Raw genomic sequence first — 25,238 nt, 5'->3', positions numbered from 1 at the left:
AGGACCTTGAGATGCTTCTTACGGAGCCACTCCTTAGTTGCCCTGGCTGTGTGTTTCGGGTCGTTGTCATGCTGGAAGACCCAGCCACGACCCATCTTCAATGCTCTTACTGAGGGAAGGAGGTTGTTGGCCAAGATCTCGCGATACATGGCCCCATCCATCCTCCCCTTAATACAGTGCAGTCGTCCTGTCCCCTTTGCAGAAAAGCATCCCCAAAGAATGATGTTTCCACCTCCATGCTTCACGGTTGGGATGGTGTTCTTGGGGTTGTACTCATCCTTCTTCTTCCTCCAAACATGGCGAGTGGAGTTTAGACCAAAAAGCTCTATTTTTGTCTCATCAGACCACATGACCTTCTCCCATTCCTCCTCTGGATCATCCAGATGGTCATTGGCAAACTTCAGACGGGCCTGGACATGCGCTGGCTTGAGCAGGGGGACCTTGCGTGCACTGCAGGATTTTAATCCATGACGGCGTAGTGTGTTACTAATGGTTTTCTTTGAGACTGTGGTCCCAGCTCTCTTCAGATCATTGACCAGGTTCTGCCGTGTAGTTCTGGGCTGATCCCTCACCTTCCTCATGATCATTGATGCCCCACGAGGTCTTGCATGGAGCCCCAGACCAAAGGAGATTGAACTTCTTCAAATTTCTAATAATTGCGGCAACAGTTGTTTCCTTCTCACCAAGCTGCTTGCCTATTGTCCTGTAGCCCATCCCAGCCTTGTGCAGGTTTACAATTTTATCCCTGATATTCTTACACAGCTCTCTGGTCTTGGACATTGGAGTCTGTTTGATTGAGTGTGTGGACAGGTATCTTTTATACAAGTAACAAGTTCAAACAGGTGCAGTTAATACAGGTAATGATTGAATACCAGGAGGGCTTCTTAAAGAAAAACTAACAGATCTGTGAGAGCTGGAATTCTTACTGGTTGGTAGGTGATCAAATACTTATGTCATGCAATAAAATACAAATTAATTATTTAAAAATCATACAATGTGATTTTCTGGATTTTGGTTTTAGATTCCGTCTCTCACAGTGTACCTATGATAAAAATTACAGACCTCTACATGGTTTGTAAGTAGGAAAACCTGCAAAATCGGCAGTGTATCAAATACTTGTTCTCCCTACAGTAATTGCACCACTTTCTTCACTGTTAATGTAGCGCAGGATGTTTATATTTGCAGCAAAAATATTTTACATCACAGGTTATCCCCTATAGTACTTGGATTTTGGATTAATTGTATTAAATTATGTTAATTTGTCTTAAATAAAAACACTGCATTATTTATTTTAACCTGGCCCAGGGGAGATGAACAAAAAGTTGTGTGGCCTCGATGAGACTTACTAGAACAACGTAGCGTGCTCTGTACTGAATGGTGCCAAACAGTCCAAGGATGACCATGATTATGTGCAGGAAGTTGACCGTAATGGGAGCCCACTGGTACCCAAGGAAGTCAAAGGCCTGCCTCTCCAGTGCTGTTATCTGGGGTGTCAGTGTGAGAGAGCAGGTAGTGGAGAAAGACACAAAGTTAATAACTGTACATGGATTTTGCATAGTGAAACATCATACAGTGCTGTTGGAAAGTATTTGGACCTCATCATTAATTTACTAAATATATTTATTTGATGAGAGAGAGAGATATTTATTTTTTTACCATCTACACACAATACCCAATACAGATGAAGCTAACACTTTTTTTTAATTTGTGCCAATTTTTTGCTAATGAAAACCTGAAGTATCTCATACACATCCTCTATATATGTAGACCTTTTGACAAAACAATGACAAAACAAATTGAGCTCAGGTACATCCAGTATCCTCTGATCATCCTCTAGATTTCTCCAGGACGTGACTGGAATCCACGCGTCTCAAATTCAATTGTTTGGACATAATTTAGAAAGACTCACACCTCTCTATATAAGATCTCATACTTTACAGTGCATAGCAGAGAAAACACCAAGCTAAAAAGTCCAAGGGACTCTCTTTAGACCTCTGATGGATAGGATTGTGTCGAGAGTTCCCAGGAGCACAGTGGGCCCTGTCATTCTGAAATGGAAGTTGTCTGGAGCCCCAAAGACAATTCCTAGAGCTGGCCTTCCAGCCAAACATTGTAAACAAGCAAGAAGGGCCTCAGTCAGAGAGGTCATCAAGGCCGTAATGGCCACTCTGATAAAGCTTTACAGATTCTCTGCAACGATTGGAGTACCTGCCAGAAGGACAGCAATCTCTGCTGCGCTCCATCAATCAGACCTTTTTTTAAGGTAGAATGGCTAACAAACTAAAGCCAAGACAATGCTGGAGTTGAACATGATTCAGCATATGTGGGGAGATCTAAAGACTGCTGTTCTCTGATGCTCCCCACCCAATCAGACAGAGCTTGAGGAGATCTACAAGGAAGAATAAGAGAAACTGCTCAAATCCAGGTGTGCAAAGATCAAGACTTCAGGCTGTGATCTTTGCCAAAAGCAATTATCCATAGTTCTGAATAGAAGGACTGAATAGTCATGTAAATTATACATTCCCATTTTCTTATATTCAATAAATTGGCACATTGGTAAAAATATGTTTCTGCTTTGTCATTGTGGGGAATGATATATTGAAGATGGATGGCAATTTTCTTAATTATAAATGAAGTCTGTGACAAAATAATGTGGAGGAAGTAAAGGGGAATGCTATGCAAAAGCACAGTATATTTTCCTTCTACAAAGTTTCCACTGCACTCATATTCCTGATGCTGACTTCTCTCTCTGGGTTGTTAAGGTAACTGAGCCACTGGGGACAAAGCATGTGGCAGTGGCAGTGAGAGAGCAGAGCATGGTTGTGAGGTCTTCTTCTCCACAAGAGAAAGGGGCAGAGTGAGAAGAAAGAGCGGGTGCAAAGTGGGTCTGAGTTTCAGGAGGAGTGAGGGTTGGCTCCCTTTCACCATAGAGAACCCCTACTAGCCTTATAAATAAGCATACTTTTGTATTTTACAAACACACAATGTGTTCTCGCATAGTTAATTTTTTTAAAGGTGAAAATTAATGAAAAAATATAACGTTTGAAAAGTAAGTAAATATGTTGATGTTTGATTGATCTGCAGAGAGTATATTAATCCTGAAGGGGAATTATATATATATATATATATATTTTATTTTTTTTTTTTTTTTACTCAGCACACAAATATAGGCTGTAGGTCCAATTTGGAAATGGAAGAACTGTTTTGAATGGCATGTCATGGGAAATCTTACGTATTCCTTTTAATCTCAAACTTGCAAAATGAGCTGACTCTTGCTTTGTGATTCTGAATAAAAAAATATATACAATATTGCTTGCAGTTTTAATAAATCATCCAGCAGAAGTGGTAACATGAGAAGACTTAAATTAAGGCAATTGAAGCAGGTGTGTTTTGAATGTCGGTTTAGAGATAGCATCATCACAGAAGAATGATCTCACCAATTGGAGAGTGCAGATGAAAATCAGCGTACATCGTCCTGAACAGCACCCCATTATCTCTCTGCATAAACGGGTTCCAAATTCGCGAATCGAAACAGCAATGTAACCTTTTAGAAATTCATTGGGGCAAATGCATTAGTCCCATATCCAAACAAGGTCTCTGGTGCAGGGCAGTATGGTGGTTTCGATGGTAGAACAAAACAGTCTTGAGAAGAACAACACGAAGGGGCTGTGTAACCACGAGGGGGAGGGTTATTAGTCCTTCTCGGATTCTCCAGTAGGTGTGGCGTTATAGAAGCTTGGATCTCCACTGCACTAGCCGCTAACCGTCTCAATACACCGGCTATACGCTACACTGTGGCATCGGGACTACGGTTCTACTACATTAGTGAGTTGTTGCAGGTGCTTGGGACGATGCCATCCATAGACGTTGAGTAGCCTAGCATACAAAAGGCCAAAACCCAGGAGAAAAACTTAAGCCTACATTTTATTAAATAAAGGAAATCAATTATTGGTCAATTTCCTCCACAACATTTTTCGCATTGAATCAGAAGCCACAAACAGTAGCCTAGTGCCTACAGTGTGGACCATGGAAGTATAGGCCTTTAATATAAGTAATACAAATAATATGGGCCACAAAAACAGGTAAATTCAACTACAGGAAAAACAGTCGTGTTTGGGTGGTGCTGAAGGACAGCTCCACTTTATCCCGGTGATCATAGCTGTTATTTTATACTACAGTTTTTAGTGACCTGTGACAGTAAAATACACGGCTGAATTTGACAATTTCTTTGTTTTCAACACGTGATGTGATTCCTCATTTGAGGAATTAACTGCATTACCACCTACCACATCACTATTTCAGGTTTATTGATGTTCACATGGTCATCTATTTCACCATAGACGTTCACATCTGCATGATGGCTTATGAAATGTTTTTGCGTCTCCCTGTACTCCATTCACTTCTCCGTCCTTCCGAGGGATGACGCTAGAAGCAAAATACAAATTCATAATTGGGGTTCTCCAGTTCTCTCGGTCACATGGCTCTACCATTCAGCCGAGGTATAGAGTATAGAGATGGAGGGGGCTTGAAAAACTGTGAAGGAAATTCTCACTGTTCGATACAACACAGCGGAAAATAGTTCGTCCGTCTGCTTGATTTTCTTTTCGCGAAACTGGGGCGCATGTACAGGGGGTGAAAGGGGGGGCCGGAGGTGTTCAAAAATGCAGGGCTACATTATGCTCATGTTTTATCACACACAAGAAGCTCAGGTTATCGCCTCCAACTGATTATGCTTGCGGGGAGTGGATGGTCCGAATGGAAGCAGAATTTTAAGAAACCAACGAAAGTGGATGCTGAGCGCCGTCGCGCCTCTCGAATCTGTGAGCTGAGTGAGTATGAAATGAGCTCCTGGCGCAATGCTCTGCCTCAAGCATGTTTCCCTGTCAGCGTGTGAGATTCTCATGTATCCCCAAATTATGGATAGAATTGTAGAGTTATATTTTTTGCTGACATAGATTTTATGAGACTTCGTGTTTTACAATGTAATCATTAATTGGTCATCTTAATGCATTATAATGCGCGATTTTTTTCTTTGTGTAGACAGTCTCGGTTACCATCATTTCCAGTGGTCATGCATTTAATACAACAGACACGTGTGCAACAGCCACAATGTCACTGCATTGCATGGCTTTTTTGATTCGACGTTTAATTAATCGATTATTCAGAGAACCTTAATGTAATTGTATTCACTTATATGGAAACGTTTCTGTGTATATAGTATGCCTATTATCCGAAAGGCATTGGTTCATTGTAAAAATAAATTGACATTAGACCGACACAATTAATGTTTTCTGCCTACACCCCTCAAAAGGAGGTGTGGGGGTTTATCTTTGTCGTGTGCGTTGCTGACCTCAGGGACACAAGCAACAGCACTGCGCGTTCATTTTCACTTTGATCTTGAAATGTTTTGGAAATTGATTAATCAGAGGAAACCATGAACTAAAATTTATAAATATTTTTTTTTATCATTGGAAATTATCAATCTTTATGACTGACCACTGGTCAGTGAATAAGAACATGCATACATTACTATCACTGCATCGACTTACACCTTTTTGGCAATGGAATTATTTGACAAATGCCTACATGGGCACTGCCGAAATTCGCCCTGGTGCGTGTTCCCAGTGTTCACACCCCAGTCCCCTCTGTCACCATCAGTGTCATGATGTGCCATGCCTAGCCCGGTGTGGACGCGCTAACCTGTTGTCTCTGGAACCACCGCAATTTCAGCTATCGGTGGTAGTCGTCGAGACGTCAAATCTCATACATCCGATGAATGATGCGGTGTACAGGCGAGGGCGCGAATCATCAGGCGCATATAGGAGCCTACTGTTGGACTGATAGGAAACATTTAACACCTCATTCTCTCATGCGCCCGTGTGTAGCCTAATTGTAAAGAGAAACATTTGCTCTTGCTACAGAATAACAGGATAACGTATTAAAGGCGATGGTGTTATTGAAGAAACGTCAGCGGCATAGAGTGCAGACAGATGAATCTCAGAGCAATAGACGGAGAGAACTACAGGGACATCGTGGTTTATCAAAATAGCTCTCTGTAGTAAAGCTATCCTTGCCTAAAGCGTACACGTTTTTATGACATGCAATACCTTAACATACTGTATGCATGGATAAATGCATTGAACTTTCGCAGAAAACATTCTCCCTCGCTCAAGACAAAATTCATAATAATTTTTATTGCAAGCAAGCATTTGACCTCATTCACATTGTCACCGAATCATTCTATCTTTCTCTATTGGTCAGTCGTTTTTTTTTGCTCTGTCTTTTTCACATGCAGACACACACAAACACACACACACACACACATGTATGAACAGGTTTGGAATTGCGGCTCACTGGCTCTATGGTGTGTGGCTGGAATGACTCACAGATAACAGGTGGGGCTGCACTCTCCACATGATTTCCCAATTGATTGATCAGAACTTACAGTAAGCAGATGTGCTGTTTTGCTTGCAGTGACCAGGGACTGTTCAGGACATACAGAGAAAAGACAAATCTTTTAGTGTGCTTTTCTATATGCTGTGTATGTACATGCGTGCATGTTTCAGAGAAAGGTTATGATGATGTGATGGCTAAGCATATTGCACATCACCAAAAAGTCTTCCATAGATCATCATGCTATGAGACAGATCACTGGGAATTCTACTGGAACATTGGCAGTACCTAAAATATCGAAGAAAATTCTCAATTTGCTGCACTGCAAATATACAACAGGTGCTTCATATATTAAGTCGCATAACATAATTTCCTCTGTCTATTCTCTGTCCTTGACACCTGGAATAAGTGATGGAACTGAAATTAGCATTCTGATGTTGAATAACATAAGGGAAATACATTCTTTCAATGGAAATGAAGACCACAACATGATTCAACACCTTTGGCTGTGACCACATCTGTGAGTCCTGGGAAAACACCTGGTTTTGCAGCATTTATTATTCCTTATTCCCTAAAAATATTTAAGCAAGGGGGAGTCAATTTTAGTCCTCTATGACTGAAACATGTCTGTTATTTAGTCTGCCCTTTGGCACTCGCTTGGTGTCCAAGATCTGAATTAATCTCTGAATAGAAGTAGAAGAGTTTGGGCACTCCAGACCTTCCCAGTATCTGGGGTACAGCAGATTAAAACAGTTGTCCACTATGTAGAAATGTGCCTGTGCTTACGTCCATCACATTTAATTGACCCTGAAACACTTCCAGTCTTTGCTGAAGGCAGGCATACCCATAACATGATTCAGCCATTAGACTGCTTGAACATAATGAGTTAGTTATTCCCCCCCAAAAAAGAAGCTTCTAATTTGGCCCAAAATGTATTATTTTTATTCCTCTGTTTATTAGTATTGCTTTTGTCGTGGAAATGTCTGAATGCTCAAACTGAACCTTCGTCAATACAACAATTGCAGGAAACAGTGGTTACAGTCTCGTATGCACACACTGCTTGTTGAATGATGTCCGGACCCTGGCTAAATTGGAGTCATCCCAGTGGGTCCGCTCCTTCCCCAGGACACTAAATGACCAGTATCAATTATATTTTCAAGACAGATGGCTATATACCTTGAGAACATCGAACAGATCGAAGGCAATACTCAGGTCAAACCAACATATATTTAATAGATTAAAAGAGAGCCCTATGATCTGTTGATTATTTCCACAGATGTGATCCATAAACAAGGCCTGTTCATTATCTTCATACATATTTCTCATATTACAAATTGAAGTTTCCACACTTTTCCTTTCTGGCACACATGAGTTAAACAAGCAATTTATATTTGTCATCCACTTGTCATGTTTTATCTATATTTTTAGTATGTAAAAATACTATTGATTTTCTGCCACAATCAAAGTTATTCTAAATTGTAGGCCGATCTTTAACAAACCATTTTCACTAATACTATTTAGGCTTACATTAACAGTTAAGAATCTGAACCAAAAACAATATTGAAATTATTTGGAATAAATCAAATCACAGTTTATTTAAAGTGCATTTGACAAGACAATCTGGAATTACAACTGAATTATGTTGGTGGCACAAAATATACACTACATCTTAAAATAAATGACATTACAGTTACCCAAAGTTAAGGCTATCTCACTGGACCGTATTTATTCAAAGTAAAAATTAGATTTCGAGGTTACTATAACTATAAATGCTTTCTTAGTTTATCATAAAAAGCCTGTAGGTTCAATCTGTATCGAAACTTAAATAGCTTAAATGCTTTGTATGTTTATATTTATCTTATCTGCATGCCATTCAAGTTTGTAATCTAAAGTGAAGTAATATGAATAAAGACTATAAGTATACTTTCTTTTTACCATATAAGTAAATTATTGTATAGTTTTAGGGTAGAGTAGCCTGTTGTTTTGGCACAAAAACAACCTGTTGTGTCAATTTACTCAATTTCCATCCATTCCCGTGTAGCTGTATCTTGATTTCATCTGATCCATGTAAAAATAAAAAGTCCTGGTTATTTTTGATCAAAATGGCAAGAGGACAGGATGTATAAGTAACTTTGAAAGAGGGTACAATATTGGGGCAGGGATAACAGGAGCCTCAGTCACAAAGACTGCTCAACTGGCTAGTGTTTCAATAAGAACAGTGTATAAAGTTCCATCTGCATTTAGACCTATGGACAGACATCTGTAAATACGGTCGGAAATAGTGATCGAATGTGCACATTTGATGATTGAGATGGTCGTACATTACTGCAGTATGTAAGGGGAAAACAGAAGAGCGACTCTTTCCCAGGGGATTGCATATGTAAATGCTGGACGTGATCTGACTGTGTCAGCAACAACAGTGCGTGGAGAACTACACAGAGATGGATATTATAGTTGGGTTGCAGTGTTGAAATCTCATTGATCAATGTCTTAACCTAATATTACCTACATGTCCATGTTGAAGTTATATGTTGTGCCTAGGCTATTTTAGCATGTTGTGGAAAAGTTTTATTCTGTTTATTTATCTTTATATTTTTCCACTCATTAGTGAACTCATTGCGTTGAAGTACAGCTGCATCATTGTGGCCATGAGTTTAAATGCTGACAGTCTCTAGGGGCCTCGCATGTGAGAAAAACAGGAAAATCAAAAGACAACGCATTCTATTCCATTGACACCAAATGAACCATCTGCGCGGAAATTGATATGTAGCATCTGCGGACAGTGTTTGCAATATTTACACAATCTTATTATTCCCAACAACATGATCAATGAAGACGCAGATGGGCGTGATCTGGAACATGTGTGCATACAAACCTATCAAGGATATTAGTACTGGAACCCAACTGGGTGCACATGTTGCAAATACTGTCCATAACCAACTTCATTTTAAAGATGTTATTGAAGCACATGGAGGTGCTAATACTGGCATACATTTATATTTATATCAGAGTATTTGTTTGAATCAGAGTGAGCCAATTCGGAACACATGTTCAGGAATATGAGTCTACTGTGATATCCCAGACATTACCAACACGATTTTGACTTAACCTGGGTGAATGTCTTTCCATTCAGATCCCAAATTTCCAAAATGAAACTGATTAGCGCATTATTCAAGTCTTGTTGCATCGTTTGTTATTGTTACCCATTTAACAATAACAGCCTTTATAGAAAATCTCTCTGGTCTTTTTAGTCCCTGTTTGAAAAACAATATTTGGTCCAGGGTCCCCTGTAGCAGTAGGCTACTGTTGTTCACTTGGTAGAGAATGACACTTGGTAGTGGGTTTTGATTTCCAGGAGGAGCCAGTAGGAAAATATTTGCTCACATTTCTATTTGCTAAATTAATTAAATGTAATGTAAATGGACCTTACATATGTTGTACGTATGGGGAACAGGGGAATTGTTAATGCCTATTATTTTTGATTACGTTTTTTTTCACCATTAATTAACAAGGCAAGTTAATTAAGAACCAATTCTTATTTAAAGGAACAACCTGGGGGTAGTGTGACACTGGGAGGAGGAACAATTAGGGTTAACTGTCTTGCTCACAGACAGAAAAAGATAGGTTTCACCTTGACGGTTGGGGGATTACAACCAGGGAACTTTTGGTCACTAATTAAATGACCTATACTACTAGGCCACCTAGCAGATTTAGGGTATATAACTTATTGCATGATTTGTTAAGATAGAATTTACTCCAGAAGTAACAAAGTCTTGCTGAGACAAAGTGGATGAATATGTATGCAACAACTACAGTATGTTAAAGCTATTTAATTTGCCAGATTCCTCAGTTCTCTGATCTCTCTGCTTGGGGCTACAACCAAATAGGAAAATGCTTGAAATATCCTCTATCCCTAGCCAATTCAAGTGTGATACGGTTTGTTGACACTCCAAGAAGCTAGATTACTTGTGTTAGTCAATTGTAGGGTAATCTGCAATTAAATATTTAATAACAAGATGATGCATTTGCTTGCATTACAAAAAGGTTTTTAAATAAACTATAGCTGAAGTCTGAATAATTTCAGGTTTGTAGTCATATGCACAATGGGATTAAATAGGCATTGATACAACGCATTTTATTTCTTTGATCTCATGAAGGATCAATCATTACCTCTGTAGCTATGTCTATGAATATATATGAGTGGTTACATTTCGCCTGCTGCAGCCCATAGTTGTTGACCAGATAAGTGCTGCCTTGTTGTTGTTTGAATCCCAGATTCCCGCTTTTAATCTTCATAGCATTTCAGACCACATAGCGTAGCTCATATTATGAACCAGGTGGTTTGAGCTTTGATGTGTTGCGTCGGGTCTAAGAGCCCTGAGGTGTGATATATACAACACCCCCTCATGTCTGATTGCTTAATTATAGCAACATACCCAAAAGCTTCCACTTTAAGAAATATATAGTGCCGTTCAAAAGTTTGGGGTCACTTAGAAAAGTCCTTGAAAACAAAGAAAACCAAATTCTTTGTCCATTAAAATAACATATAATTGATCAGAAATACAATGTAGACATTGTTAATGCTATAAATGACTATTGTGGCTGGAAACGGCTGATTTTTTATGGAATATCTACACAGGTGTAAAGAGGCCTATTATCAGCAACCATCAGTCCTATGTTCTAATGGCTTGTACTGTTCGCTAATCCAAGTTTATTATTTTAAAAGGCTAATTGATCATTAGAAAACCCTTTTGCAATTATGTTAGCACAGCTGAAAACTGTTGGGCTAATTAAAGAAGCAAGAAAACTGGCCTTCTTTAGACTAGTTGAGTTTCTGGAGCATCAGCAAATGTGGGTTAAATTACAGGATCAAAATGTCTAGAAACAAATAACTTTCTTCTGAAACTCATCAGTCTATACTTGTTCTGAGAAATGAAGGCTATTCTATGCGAGAAATTACCAAGAATCTAAAGATCTCTTACAACACCCTTTACAGAACATCGAAAACTGGCTCTAACCAGAATAGAAAGAGGAGTGGAAGATGAAAAAGAAATGTTATGGACAGACAAATCCAAGTTGGAGGTGTTTGGATTACAAAGAACAACATTCATGAGATGCAGACCAAATGAAAAGATGCTGGAGGAGTGCTTGACGCCATCTGTCAAACATGGTAGAGGCAATGTGATGGTCTTGGGGTGCTTTAGTGGTGGGGAAATGGGTGACGTGATCTTGAAGAAGGAAAGCTATCACTCCTATGGACATTGCTTGACTGGAGCCAATTTCCTCCTGCAAAAGGAAATTGACTGAAAGCACAGCTCCAAACTATGCAATAACTATTTAGGGAAGAAGCAGTCAGCTGGTATTCTGTCTATAATGGAGTGTCCCGCACAGTCATCAGATCTCAACACTATTGAACAGTTGTGGGAGAAGCATGACCGTATGGTACGTAAGAAATGTCCCTCAAGCCAATCCAAATTTTGGGAGGTGCTTCAGGAAGCATGGGGTGAAATCTCTTCAGATTACCTCAACAAACTATCAACTGGAATGCCAAAGGTCTGCAAGATTATAATTGCTGCAAATAGGATTATTTGATGAAAGTAAAGACACAATTATTATTTCAATTAAAAGTCATTATTTCTTACCTTTTCAATTACTATATTTCCTATTCAACTTGCTGTATTTCCAATTCAGACTCATTTCATGTGTTTTCATGGAAAACAAGGAAATATCTATGTCACCCCAAACTTTTGAATCGTACATTAGTGTGTTTTCTCCAATCATACCACAATGATCTCTGTGTGTTTACATTGTTTCGCTGGATCATCCTTTCAATTTACAGTGGTTATTAGTTCATAGACAAAACTTATTTATCCCTACATTTAATTGAAAATAGTGAAAAGACAACATATCAAATGTTGAAACTGAGAACGTTTATTGTTTTTGGAAAAATACATGCCCATTTTGAATTTGATGCCAGCAACACGTGTCAGAAATGTTGGGACAGGGGCATGTTTATCACTGTGTTGCATCACCTGCATCATCTTTTAACAATACTCTGTAAGCATTTGGGAAATGAGGAGACCAGTTGCTCTAGTTGAAATAGGAAAGTTGTCCCATTCTTGCTTGATATAGGATTGCAGCTGCTCAATTGTTCTGGGTCTCTTTTGCTGTATTTGTCATTTCATAATGCAAGCAAGCAAGTTTATTGATATAGCACAATTCACACATAGAAGCAATTCAATGTGCTTTACAATGAAAAGAAAGATATAAAAATGCAATAGAATAAAACAGTCAGATTGTTACAGTTCTCTAACCACCCTCCAGAGGGACTCTCCACTCCGGTATCTCAATCCTTGCACTCCAGCGCAAGGATGAACCCGTCAGTCCCTTTGTGAGATAATCTCTGCATCGATGTCTTACCCAGCCATCTCCAGGGGGACATTTATGCCATGTCTGTACATGCATTTAATATTCATCCTCAATGAATTCCAGTTTCCATAACTGTTTACTGAACCACCCTGTTATCTCAATCCTCACGCTTGAGTGCTTAGATAAACTCGTCAGTCCTTTTGTGAGATAATACCCTACATCGATGTCTAAACAGCAGCATAAGAACTTGCATAAGAACTTGCATCATCAGCAGTTTGTTACATTTACACAGAGGTTATACCTCTTATAGTATCACAACTTACATTACAGAAAAACAATTGGTAAAACAGAGCAAAATAGAAATAGAATAACAACTAAATAATAAAACATTGAATCAAAGAAAGAGAGAAATATAAAAATACGTCATCATAATAAAACATCCAAGAAGAAAATAGAATATTCCAGTTTATTCCAGTTGTGTGCAGCATAACTGCTAAACGCAGCTTCGCCATTTTTAGTTTGGACTCTAGGCTTCACTAGCTGACCTGGGTTCATGGATCTAAGAGCCCTGCTCGGTTTATACTCTTCAAACATATGAGAATGTGCCAAAGGCTTAAATAAGTGACAGCAGGGAAGCCAGTTTAGAACTTGGACTACTTTACTACGGAGCCATGCTGTTGTGATATGTGCAGAATATGGTTTGGCATTGTCCTGCTGAAATAAGCAAGGCCTTCCCTGAAAAGACATCATCTGGATGGCAGCATATGTTGCTCAAAAACCTATATATATTGTTCAGCATTTATGGTGCCTTCACAGATGTGCAAGTCACCCATGCCATGTGCACTAATGCACCCCTATACCATCACAGATGCTGGCTTTTGCACTGCGCACTGATAACAAGCCAAATGGTCCCCCTCTTTTTTAGCCCAGTGGACGCTGTGTCCATGATTAAATAATCTAAAATGTTGATTAGTCAGACCACAGGAAAGTCTTCCACTTTGCCTCAGTCCATCTTAAATTAGCTTTGGCCCAGAGAAGGCGCTGGCGTTTCTGGATGTTGTTTATGTATGTTTTTTGATTTGCATGGTAGAGTTTTAACTTGCTGCAAACTAGTGTGTTCACAGACAATGGTTTATGGAAGTGTTCCTGAGGCCATGGAGTGATTTCCATTACAGAATCATGTCTGTTTTTAATGCAGTGCCGCCTGAGGGCCCGAAGATCACGACCATCCAATACTGGTTTTAAGCCTGGTCCCTTGCGTACAGAGATTTCTCAGAATTCTCGGAATAATATTAATAATATTATGTACCGTAGATGATGAGATCTCCAAACTCTTTGCAATTTCACATTGTGATACATTATTCTTGAATTGTCTTGAATTGTGCTATTTAACTGCACAGCCTTTCACAGAGTGGTGAACCCCTCCCCATCCTTACTTCTGACAGACCCATCCTCTCTGGAATAATCTTTTAATACCCAATCATGTTGCTGACCTGTTGCCAATTGATCTAATTAGTTGGGTGATATTCCACCAGGTTTAGTTTTTTAGCATTACATGTTTCCAGTCTTTTGTTACTCTTTTCTCAGCTTTTTTGAGATGTGATGCTGGCATCAAATTAAAAGTGAGCATGTATTTTTCCAAGAAACAATAACATGTCTCAGTTTCAACATTTGAAATGTTGTCATGATACTATTTTTTATTGAATACAGGGTTTAATGATTTGCTCATCATGGCATTCATTTTGTTTAACATTTTACACATCATCGGGGTTGTATTTTCTGTATGTAATTGTTAATTCATTATATTTTTGTTCTCCTGATACTGGTTTAAATATTAATTGTTAGAACGAAGAAGTGTGTCAACATGCTTTAAAAGTTGTCTCTATGACCCCTCAAGGAACCAAACCATCTGTAGTTCCCTCATACCTGACATGGCCAGCTTTCAGTCGCCCCAGTTACACCCAGACATATAGGGTAACACAAGGGGATGTCTGCAGGGAGAGATATGAGGAAGGACCAGATTAGAATAAGAATGAACATTTACAGTTTGCGGTTTAAGCGCTTATAGTGCCATAGGATGAGGGGATTTTCTCTCTGGCTGGAGAGAGGGCTTTGTTTAGCAGAGGAGTCTCTGGTGTAGGGCCATTTGACTGCTCTGCTCAGAGCGCAACTTCCAATTGGTTGGCTTACAGATAGCTGCTCCAGGGCCAGAGATTACACTGCAGTGCTGAGACATCAGAGAGAGACAGAGAGTAACTGAGAGAGAAATGGGAGATAGAGGTGAGAAAGAGGCAGGGAGAGAATAGAGGGAAGGGGTGGAAGAGATGGGTATATGTTGGAAGAAGGAAAGGATGCTCGGATCACGGCTCTGGACAGTGTCTATGTGACAGTGTCTTCTCATCCTCAGCTTTTCAGCCCCCCCCCCCGTGCTCTCTACATCTGTATTCATTTGGCACTGCCAATCTGTCAGATTTGTAAATTAACAGAGTATGTCTTTGTGGATTCAAATATTTGAAAAGTTACATGGAATTCTGGATGCATTAGAAAACACATGTTCTGGAAGAGGTGAAAAACAGTTTTTTATTGCTCGATTCCAACACAGAAAAGCTGCTTTTTAACATACAACAATAAATCTAAAATAGAAGAATCTGGAATGCACAAAAAGAATCTGGAATACACAACATAAAACATCTGGATAAGTATGCACATTTTTCGAATAAGAGTTCTAATTAAGCATGTCTCCAGTCTCAAAATAGACCTATTGTACAGTCAACAGAGATAGGTAGGGTTGGCTCTGAACTGTTGCAAAATATTTTTTATTTAATCATAATTTAATCATAATTTATATTTATTATGCGGCGATTCATTTGTGAGTCAAGAAAGATCCCAGTTTTTTTTGCGCCCTGTTGAGAGCACGGTGTACCATACGTGTGAGTACAGCCCAGGGGGGGGTTGGATTTATTCTTATTTTGGAAAAATCAGGAAATTCTCTTCCATATCATTTGAAATTTAAAAATGTGCCCTACTAGCAATTTACAGACTGATAGCACACCAAACTGCCATGGTTAAGCTTAGCCTTATTCATCTAAGCCTATTCAGCCATTTTCGGATCCACAGACAAGTATGCTAATGAGCTGCAAAACAAACCATGTTAGAGCATACCAGATTGGCTCATTAGTCCCATAGCCCATGAATTCATTCGACCACCACAGGCACTCTATTTGGCTAAAACCAAAACAGAATGTCAGTGTAACCTATTAATTACCTACTCCCAATCCCAAGTAGCAGATACGATAAATGCTTCAAACATTAATATCAACACGTTTATTTGTTCATGGTGAAATTCCCCTTGTGGAATTTCCATAGGTGCTGCATAATTCACAACCTCATTTGTTTCTATAGAACGGATGATGCAAGGACTAAGACACACAGCCCATAATAACTCCCACAGCCTGTCTAGAATACGCCCATATAGTAGCCTACCAGTCAAAAGTTTAGACACACCCATTATAGTGATGTATGGTATACATGTTACAATGGAACAGGATCCTGGGCAGCGCGCTGTCAGTGTGCAGGGAGACATTTCACTGCTATGTTTAATTGAAGAGATGGTGAGAGACAGGGATGTCAAACAGGGATGATGAATATGTGTTTGTGTGTGTGTGATGGATAAGGAAATCAATGTAATCTAATAGGAGTTATCCAAGGGAAATATTTAGTATTTGTATATCTACAGTGGAAATAAAACATCTACACACCCCTCTTAAAAAGCCAGGTTTTTGTGATGTAAAAGAATGAGACAAAGAGAAATAATGTCAGAACATTTTCCACTTTTAATGTGACCTATAATGTGAAAAATGAAAAATAAAAACCTTACAATAACCTGGTTGCATAAGTGTACACACCCTCTTATAACTGGGGATGTGGCTGTGTTCAGAATTAACCAATCACATTCAAACTCATGTTAAATAGAAGTCATTACACACCTGCCATCGTTTAAAGTGACTCTGTTTAATCACAAATAAAGTTCAGCTGTTCTAGTAGGATTTTCCTGACATTTTCTTAGTTGCATCTCAGAGCAAAAGCCATGGTCTGCAGAGACCTTCCAAAGCATCAGAGGGATCTCATTGTTGAAAGATATCAGTCAGGAGAAGGGTACAAAATAATTTCCAAAGCATTAGGTATACCACGGAACACAGTGATGACAGTCATCTTCAAGTGGAGAAAATATGGCACAACAAAGACATGACCAAGATTGATGAAAAGACAAGAAGAAAACTGGTCAGGAAGGAATCGTAGGAATTTCTACCAAGTACTGGCTGTGTGCTACATGTGACAACAATCTTCCATATTCTTTATATGAATGGGCTATGGGGTAGGGTGGCAAGATGGAAGCCTTTTCTTACAAAGAAAAACATCCAAGCCCGGCTGAAGTTTGCAAAAACAAACATAAAGTCTACCAAAAGCATGTGGGGAAATGTGTTATGGTCTGATGAAACCAAGGTTGAACTTTTTGGCCATAATTCCAAAATGTATGTCTGGCACAAAAACAACACTGCACATCACCCAAAGAACACCATACCCACAGTGAAGCATGGTGGTGGCAGCATCATGCTTTGGGTCTGTTTTCCTTCAGCTGGAACCAGAGCCTTAGTCAGGGTGGGTATTATGAACAGATCCAAATACCAGGCAATTTTGGCACAAAACCTTCAGGCGTCCGTTAGAAAGCTGAAGATGAAGTTCACCTTTCAGCAAGACAACGACCAAAAGCACACATCCAAATCCACGAAAGCATGGCTTCACCAGAAGAAGATTAACATTTTGGAATGGCCCAGCCAGAGCCCAGACCTGAATCCAATTGAACATCTGTGGGGTGATGAGAAGAGGGTTGTGCACTGGAGATGTCCTTGCAATCTGACAGATTTGGAGCGCTTTTGCGAAGAAGAGTGGACAAATATTGCCACGTCAAGATGTGCCATGGTAATAGACTCCTACCCAAAAAGACTGAGTGCTGTAATAAAATCAAAAGGTGCTTCAACAAAGTATTAGTTTAAGGGTGTGCACACTTATGAAACCAGTTTTTATTTTATTTTATTATTCCCACTCAAAGATTTCAGTTTGTTTTTAAATTGAATTATTAATGTATTAGGTCACATTAAAGGTATAAAAAGTTCTGACATGGTTTATTATTGTCTCATTCTTTTACATCACAAGAACCTGGCATTTTAACAGGGGTGTGTAGACTTTTTATATCCACTGTACTTAGCGGTTAAAAGGGATTCTGGTTGTGGCGAGAAGGAAAGCACCTGTGAAATTTCACACAATTTCTACTAATTACCTAGCAGCTGGTCTTGTCCCGTGTTTTAAGGGGGAGATGGGAGCAGGGAGGGCAAAAAACAATGTTCTGTTAACAAAGATAGAAAGGGCAAATCATATTACCTCAGCATGATGTGACCTGAGGTTTTAAATGTCAAACGTTTTTCATGCCATGTTATCACACTCCAGTTAGTATTAATGTATTCAGTGTTAATTGAGGCACAGATGTCCAGACACAACCACATGCAGAAGCAAAGACGATTTGTTATAACATTATCCTCCCATGTATTAACTGAGACCGTTGTAAAGCTTAAGTTCTTGTTTTAGCAAAGTAATTTATGAAGATTATGTATTTAGTGTGATTAGTGATGTCCTTCATTTTGAAGCCAGAACTGTTCTGTGAATTGAAATCTTGTTTGAGGATGGGAAAACTTTTTTATTTTTTATTCGGAAACAACCAACATATTGTTTAACCGAGTGATCTTGCCCTGCCTGTATTAGGATTTTGAATGCCTGTTCAACAAACAATGCCATTTTTTGACTCTATGTGTTTTCTATTCAGGGCAGTCTGGTTTCAGAGCTGGCCATGGGTGTACTTCAGCAACACTGAAGGTCTCAAACAATTCCATATCTGAATTTATTAATTTGGCAAAAGTTTATGACTGATTTGTGAACCTTGATAAGAGTCCCAGTACAGTTAGATTAGAAACATCTGCTGTCCCTTTGAGATCTGCACTCGTAATGAAATCCAATGTCTGTGTGGCAGAGCTCGCTTTAGGGTTGTGAATAAAACAATTAAAACCTGGGGCAAATTTTGACCATGACAAAGGTTAATTATTTCTAACAAGTATATCAGCATACCTTTATTGTTATCCCTCATGGATTGTTGATATCTGTGTTTAGCGCACATTTTAATCAGAATATAAATTCCATTGCCACTTCCAGAACAGATATTTGTCTTAGTATAAGAGGCTTTTTGGCCACTACAGGGCAGATAACTGAAGGTTTTGGATCTGTAAGAAAGTGAAGATCATGAATTGCCCAAATCCTTAAAGAGTTCGTCAATGTTTGTTTACCTAGAATAAATGAACTTATGGATACCCTTTGTTTGTACCTGCGTGCAATTTAAAGGAAGATTCCTAACTGGTGCTAACTAGTCTCCAATTGCTAACTGGTATTAGTGCAATGGCTGGAAATGTTGTAGATTACTAAACAGACCTCCAGTTATTGTGCTTACAATAGCGGGTCATGAAATGATCTCTAACTAAGTCCATAAAGGCTTCATTGCCAAAATCCCAAATTAACCATTTAATGAGCCAAGAAGGATGAAGATGCCACAGGGTTAATGACAGTCAACAGAGTAAGAAAGACACATAAAAGGACAAAGGAAGGCCTGTCAAGCTGTATCCAACCACTGTTTATTCCTGTCTTCACTCTGTTGTTTATCGGCACAGTTCAGCAACTTGAGGGATCGTTGCATTTCATCCCATTTTCCTTTTATTTGAATGAAATGTTTAGCCTAGTTTGCCATGTAATCCTTTGTGCTGAAATAATACCAGCCTATCTGTATGAACAAACAACCCATCCCTTCTTTGCAGAACCCAGAGAGGCTGTGGCGCCTACGTGTGCAGTGTGCATGTGTGTGGTGAGTGTGGGTGTGTGGTTGTGAGAGAGCGAGCGACCAGCGCTCCCACATGGCCTCCATGCAGGACGGGCTAAACTTCACGTCTCCTCCCTACGGCAAAGTCCTGCTGCTGGGTGCTATCGCCGCCGCCTCAGCCTTCGTTGTCACCGTCCTCATCGTGGTGCTCTGCGTGGGCTGCCAGAGGTGAGACAGCAGGGAGTGTTGCTGATGAAGCTACAGGATTAGACAGCTTTGTTTGATAGCTCAAACAGTCCATACGTTGTCAGGGAGGGTGGTCACAAACAGGCACGGCAGAGATCCTGGGTTCAAATGGAGCGGAATTATCAGCGTTACAAGTTGCTTGACCTCTATAGCACACCCAGAAATGCGTGTTCACGCACGCAGCAATTTGCATGTTTATAATACATAAACTGTTGTGTTTCCTTTAGGAAGGGAAAGTCCCATAATGTCTCCAGTGAAGGAGGGAAACACAGGCTGATGGACATGGTGAGTAGTAGAGATCATTCTAATAGATTGAGATCACTCCAGTAGTAGAAGATCACTCTAATAGATTGAGATCACTCCAGTAGTAGAGATCATTCCAACTGAGATCACTTCAGTAGAGATCATTCCAATAGAGATCACTTCAGTAAAGATCCCTCCAATAACCATGTTGACTTTAGCTGTAATGCTCAGACACTTTAGGTAAAATATGGAAACATTTTGTCTCCCTAACCAATGTATTAAAACTGCAGTATGTATGTGTGTGTTGTCAGAATATACTCAGGCAGTCAAAGCTGCGTTCCATCAGCAAGTCGGACGGTGAGATGAACAAGCTTAACTGCAATGGCAAGAGTGAGTGTAACTTACAAGCATGTTGCTGTCAGCAGCTTCATAAATTACAAAGATTCTTACCTTTTATTCATACCTTTTACAAAGCTGTTTTTCCCATTTTGGTGTGGAAGAAGGCTAACATTCCTAGTCTCACTGTGCCCTTTAGAGTCATCCAAAAAGAACCGCCCGGCTAGCATGGACCTCCTGCTGCTGCCTAGCCGCCGGTCCAACTCTGACCTCCGTTCTGGGGGACGGACGCTACCCCAGATCCCCGCTGGCTCCGGGGAGGATGGGGAGCACACCTACTCTGAGGTAGGTCAACGTTCCTCCCCGAAGCGAGGCCCTGATGACAACCTCTATGCCATAGTGGGCAGGGCCGGAGAGACAGACACGCCGGCCCCTCCTGCCGTCCCAGCCAACACCCCTGCCCCCCCCGATCTAGACGGGGATGGGTTGAATGAACCACTCCCCGAGCCGGAGCCCATGCCCCAGGCTATGGCTCCGCCACACCTCCCAGAGACTACCGCGGAGTATGCCTGCGTTCGGAAGCTCCGAAAGGTGGACAAGGCGGTCCCCCAGAAGAGGGACAGTGGGACGGACATGGGTGAGGCGCCAGTGCCACCTCCCCGCCACGCCCCACCCTCGCACCCTGCCCCACCTCCACCACACCCTCACAGTGTGAAGATGCCCCGGAAAAATGTGGAGGCCTTCAACCTTCCCACATTCCCGAAGGTTGGTAGAAATGTGACAGCCGCTGTAATGTTCATTTCACTATTCTGCCTGTTTGAATGAGTACTTCTAGTTCCTAACATGTGCTACTGTAGGCTGTGTGCGGTGTATGGTTTATATAGGATTCTGTTTTGTTATTAGCATGCTTCACAGTGCTGCTCTCTCGAGCCCAATGCTATAGGGATGATGCAATGCACTGAAACAAACCATTATGTCTGCAGTAAGAGAATGGAGCCGCTTACAGTACTGCCACTCAAACGGCAGACTGCAACTTTCAGGTCAATTCCAGACGTGCTACTTCATGTTAAGAGCATTCAAGTTTTTATGTGCATGATTTACCCCACAATGAAAGAAGGGGGACAATGGATCTGTCTCTGTCCAAGGGTACACATGTACATACAGTGTAGATCAGGCATTCATAAAATTACACTGATTGGCCGGATGGTTGCCCTGTAACAAGTAATTGGCCATGCAAACCTTAATGGTTACACCCCTTGTACTGTTTGTTATTAAATAAAAGTCACAATGTTCTGTACATGGGATCTGCCCTTTCAAAATGTGTGTAAATCACAGAGTGGTAAACATCTTAGTGGGTTACCCGTTTGTCGTGGTAAAAAGTAAAGCACCTATACACAAAAGGTGGAAAACTGCACTATTCCACTGATTAGATATTCATATTACATATCTTGTTCATTTCACGAAACCTGTCAGGGCTTAACACATCCAATACCATTAATATGAACCACAGTGGTGCAATAACAGGCACATGTTTATCGTAAGCATCTCAAAATCTGACTGAAATTTGGCACACATGGTCATTGACATTAGTCTAGCTTACCCACTTGATATCTGGGACACCATTTGCATGAATGTCACAAAATGACACATTGTGAGGAATTTTCCCTGTTTCATTGATACGTTCTGAGGCATGTTCTTTATTTAATTGGGTTAATATCTCCTATATTTCAAAAATGTAATACTGAGGGGTATTCCATAAATTCCGGTTTCCCTGAAAAGTCTCTTAACCAGTTGAGGGAGTTAAACTAGTATTTGGTCGAAATCACAAAGAAATACACAGAGTTCGTTGAGTCAAAGCGAAACAGCATTGAGTTACATAGGACATGTACACGTTGAGTAAGTTGATTGACTTGATGATAACATTCAAAAATAAAATTATTCTGAATGATTTAAAGGATCCATTTTGAGGATCAATACTTTGTAACTTTGGTTCTGAGCATTAGTTGCTATGGTTTCTGATCAGTTTACCCTTCAAGCTCTCTTACTGGAGCCAAAAAGTCAATAGTTTGGTTTGACAGAACTTACATTGTTCCTAATCCAACTTTCAGGAATAGCCCTCTTATACAGCCTGCATTAAGCTACCACAGTTGTTTACAATTTAGATGCTTCCTACATTCATATCTGCAAAGCTGAGCGGTTATAATTTAGCATTTATATTTCATCTTTTTTGGGGGGGGTTTAGAATCTGAATGTGCTGTCCTTGGGCAGCCACTAGAGTATGGAATCAATAATTTCTCCTGATGTGTCATTTCAGCTCAAATCATTTTGTTGAGAGCTAAACATTTCAGTCAAATGTTGAGTGTAAATAAAATGCACTGGAGCACACTTACAGTCTCAGGCTCAATTTCAAGAGCTGACTTAGAAGAGGGGAACAAAGTTATTTGAACAATTAGGCTCCAATCAGAACACAATTATGCGTTATTGTTTCTAATCTAAATCACGTGATGTGCTGACAACCCATTTTTCTTGTTCTCGGGCTGGCAGGAGGCAGTGTTCATGGGTAATGGAGAGCAGTATATATGGAAGCCTCCAGAGGACAATGACATCACCATGCTTCAAAACAAACCGTTAGGCCCTCTGAGTCCTCACAGCGGAGAAAACATACAGCCTCCCACTGCAATGGTGAGTGCATATGCAATTACAAATTGCAAAAGTGTTTAACAGATTTGAAAAGTACTAAGGGTTGCCCTGTGTGGTGTGGTTCATAGGTGGCAGAGATGTACTCTAAGGTGTGCAAACCAGGCAAGAAGAAAAGAACTGTTTCAGGTTCCCCTCCATCTAACATTGGCTTCAGGACCTTGGGGCGCGGTGACCGGGACCGGGAGCGAGATGGGGGGTTCAGCGTGGTGGTCAAGCCCCAGACCTGGGCCCCGCAGGAGGGGAAGCCCGTCGGGGGAGCCTCGGCAACTCTGGAGGACCACTGTTATGAGTCCATCGGGACGGGGGAAGAATGCGACCCTGCCTACGAGCCTATGGAAGGTGGCGGTGGTTGGAAGCGAGTCGGAGGAGCCGAGCGGCCTCCCAACACCTGCGCCACCCTCAGGCCCAGGAGGAAGAAATCCCAGCAGCCTTTGCAGCAGCAGCAGCCTCCTCCGCCGCCACCGACACAGCAGACCCCCAAGTTACAGCACCTTCCAGCCAAAGCCCTGCTGCTGCCGGGGGAGAACCTGTACGAGAGCATTGGGGACCTGAAGCAGGGCGGAACAGCCAACTCCAGCACCACCACAATCTTCACCTTTAATGATGGCATGGAGATGTATGTTACTGGGCTCTAACACTGCTCCCTATGTGGCTGTGACCTCTCACCTCTTTCCCAGCATTTAAAAAGACCACACCGGGGACAGCTGATTAAGACCCTCTCATGCTCACTCACACATACTGTTTACATTACAGTCATAGCTTCCTGCCTTTCAGAGGCTAGGGCAACAGTGTTAGTCAAGGGTGAATGGCCTGGACTGAACAGAAAGACCTTGGACGGGTCATAACCCTATGTTCAATCCAAAGGCAATGATGAGAAATGAGCACAAAATATTACAGCAAAATCAGTAGGACGGTAGCACTGTGTGTGCAGAGCACAACTAGAAAGAAAATGGCCTAAATTCTTCCACCATTTTAGCAGGTAGAAATCACAGTTAAGTAATTCATTTCTATGGTTACAAAAAACATCATTGTACTGGCAATCCTGGAACCCTAATTTAGGAATGAGCACAATTTCCCTTTTACTTCATATGTAGCACTTAGTCTGTATATTGCAGACCTTTCCCCCCCAAGTAAGTTGAGGTGTGATTCAGGAAGGAATTTAAAGAATAATAATATAAATAAATATGAATCAAAAGACTTGAAAGCTCAGGGACCAAGAGTCAAATTATGAGAGATAATTAACTAAATTGCACACATTTATGCATTCCTCCTAAAAAATACAAATCCGTTTCACCATATTCAGATAAAAAAAAGACAACATATTTTTCCCTTTTCATTTACATATTACATGGACTGATTACTGTCTCCACTGCCATCTGTAAATTAAGTGTTTTACTTTGTCAATCCTTTTCCTGCACTTTGCCTGCTTAATGTTGCATGCTAAACAAAAAGACAAAAAAAATCATAAAATCAAGCACTGTCATGTGGTACCTAAGAAGAGTTTCTTTTTTTGTTACTGTTGTTGATCGTTTAGTTATTATGTTGCTTTGTTTCTCTTAGAGAGCACAATGTCATTTTGATTCAGGATTACTGTGGCCACTGGGAATCCCTGGCAAACGTTACTGTCAAGTTGGACACTGCCGTCACCTGCCACACAGAGGAGAGGATAATTCTGTCTGAACTACAGGGGCCACATCCAGTCAAGCGGTTATGCTGGGGAAGTCTACACACATGTAATAGCTCCATCCTCACTCTCAGAACTGTTGATCGTTCAGTCAAGATACTGCTACCGCCCCATGGACGCAATTACCGATTATGGTGTAGCAGCTGTTAACAAACCCTGTGTCCATGGCATTATTTATGAACATTTGAATCCCCTCTCAATCGCCAAAAAAAATAAAATAAATAAAGAGTCAACAGTGCAGTGACAACAAATGACAATGATACAACAGATCATGTAAAGGAGTATATAATAATAAGTACAAAACAAAATGTAATCTCAACCTGGACACTAAAGAAGAAACTGTCATTTGAC

At 40.4% G+C, this 25,238-nt stretch overlaps 2 protein-coding genes across 5 annotated transcripts in view; one reads left to right on the top strand and one right to left on the bottom strand.

The window, feature by feature from the left end:
- zgc:100920 (uncharacterized protein LOC445241 homolog) overlaps positions 1-5,969 on the bottom strand; it is a 10,221-nt gene extending 4,252 nt beyond the window's left edge. Inside the window, exons 1-2 of one of the 3 annotated variants that reach the window (XM_020051375.2) lie at positions 5,701-5,969; positions 1,347-1,484 (exon numbers count right to left, since the gene is read on the bottom strand). In XM_020051375.2, the coding sequence (XP_019906934.1) occupies positions 1,347-1,403 (57 nt within the window). In that variant the 5' untranslated portion in view covers positions 1,404-1,484; positions 5,701-5,969. Of the gene's footprint in view, positions 1-1,346; positions 1,485-3,437; positions 3,805-5,700 lie in introns of those variants that run through there. The other 2 variants (XM_020051374.2, XM_010890651.3) reach the window with 2 other exon arrangements.
- On the top strand, positions 4,492-25,100 carry si:dkey-70p6.1 (uncharacterized protein LOC570575 homolog). Of its 2 annotated transcripts, XM_020051373.3 has the most exons (8): positions 4,492-4,829; positions 18,641-18,690; positions 19,677-19,906; positions 20,152-20,209; positions 20,479-20,557; positions 20,703-21,268; positions 23,048-23,185; positions 23,272-25,100. In XM_020051373.3, exons 3-8 carry the CDS (start codon positions 19,773-19,775, stop codon positions 23,836-23,838), a joined length of 1,542 nt encoding a protein of 513 aa, XP_019906932.2. In that variant the 5' UTR covers positions 4,492-4,829; positions 18,641-18,690; positions 19,677-19,772; the 3' UTR covers positions 23,839-25,100. The 2 variants fall into 2 exon arrangements, with proteins under 2 accessions (XP_019906932.2, XP_010888954.2); XM_010890652.4 differs by lacking the exon at positions 18,641-18,690.
- The last annotated feature ends 138 nt before the right edge of the window (positions 25,101-25,238 follow it).

The sequence above is a fragment of the Esox lucius genome, chromosome 12 (genome assembly GCF_011004845.1).
Source record: "Esox lucius isolate fEsoLuc1 chromosome 12, fEsoLuc1.pri, whole genome shotgun sequence".
NCBI classification, from domain to species: domain Eukaryota; kingdom Metazoa; phylum Chordata; class Actinopteri; order Esociformes; family Esocidae; genus Esox; species Esox lucius.
This window is presented reverse-complemented; position numbering and strand designations above follow the sequence as displayed.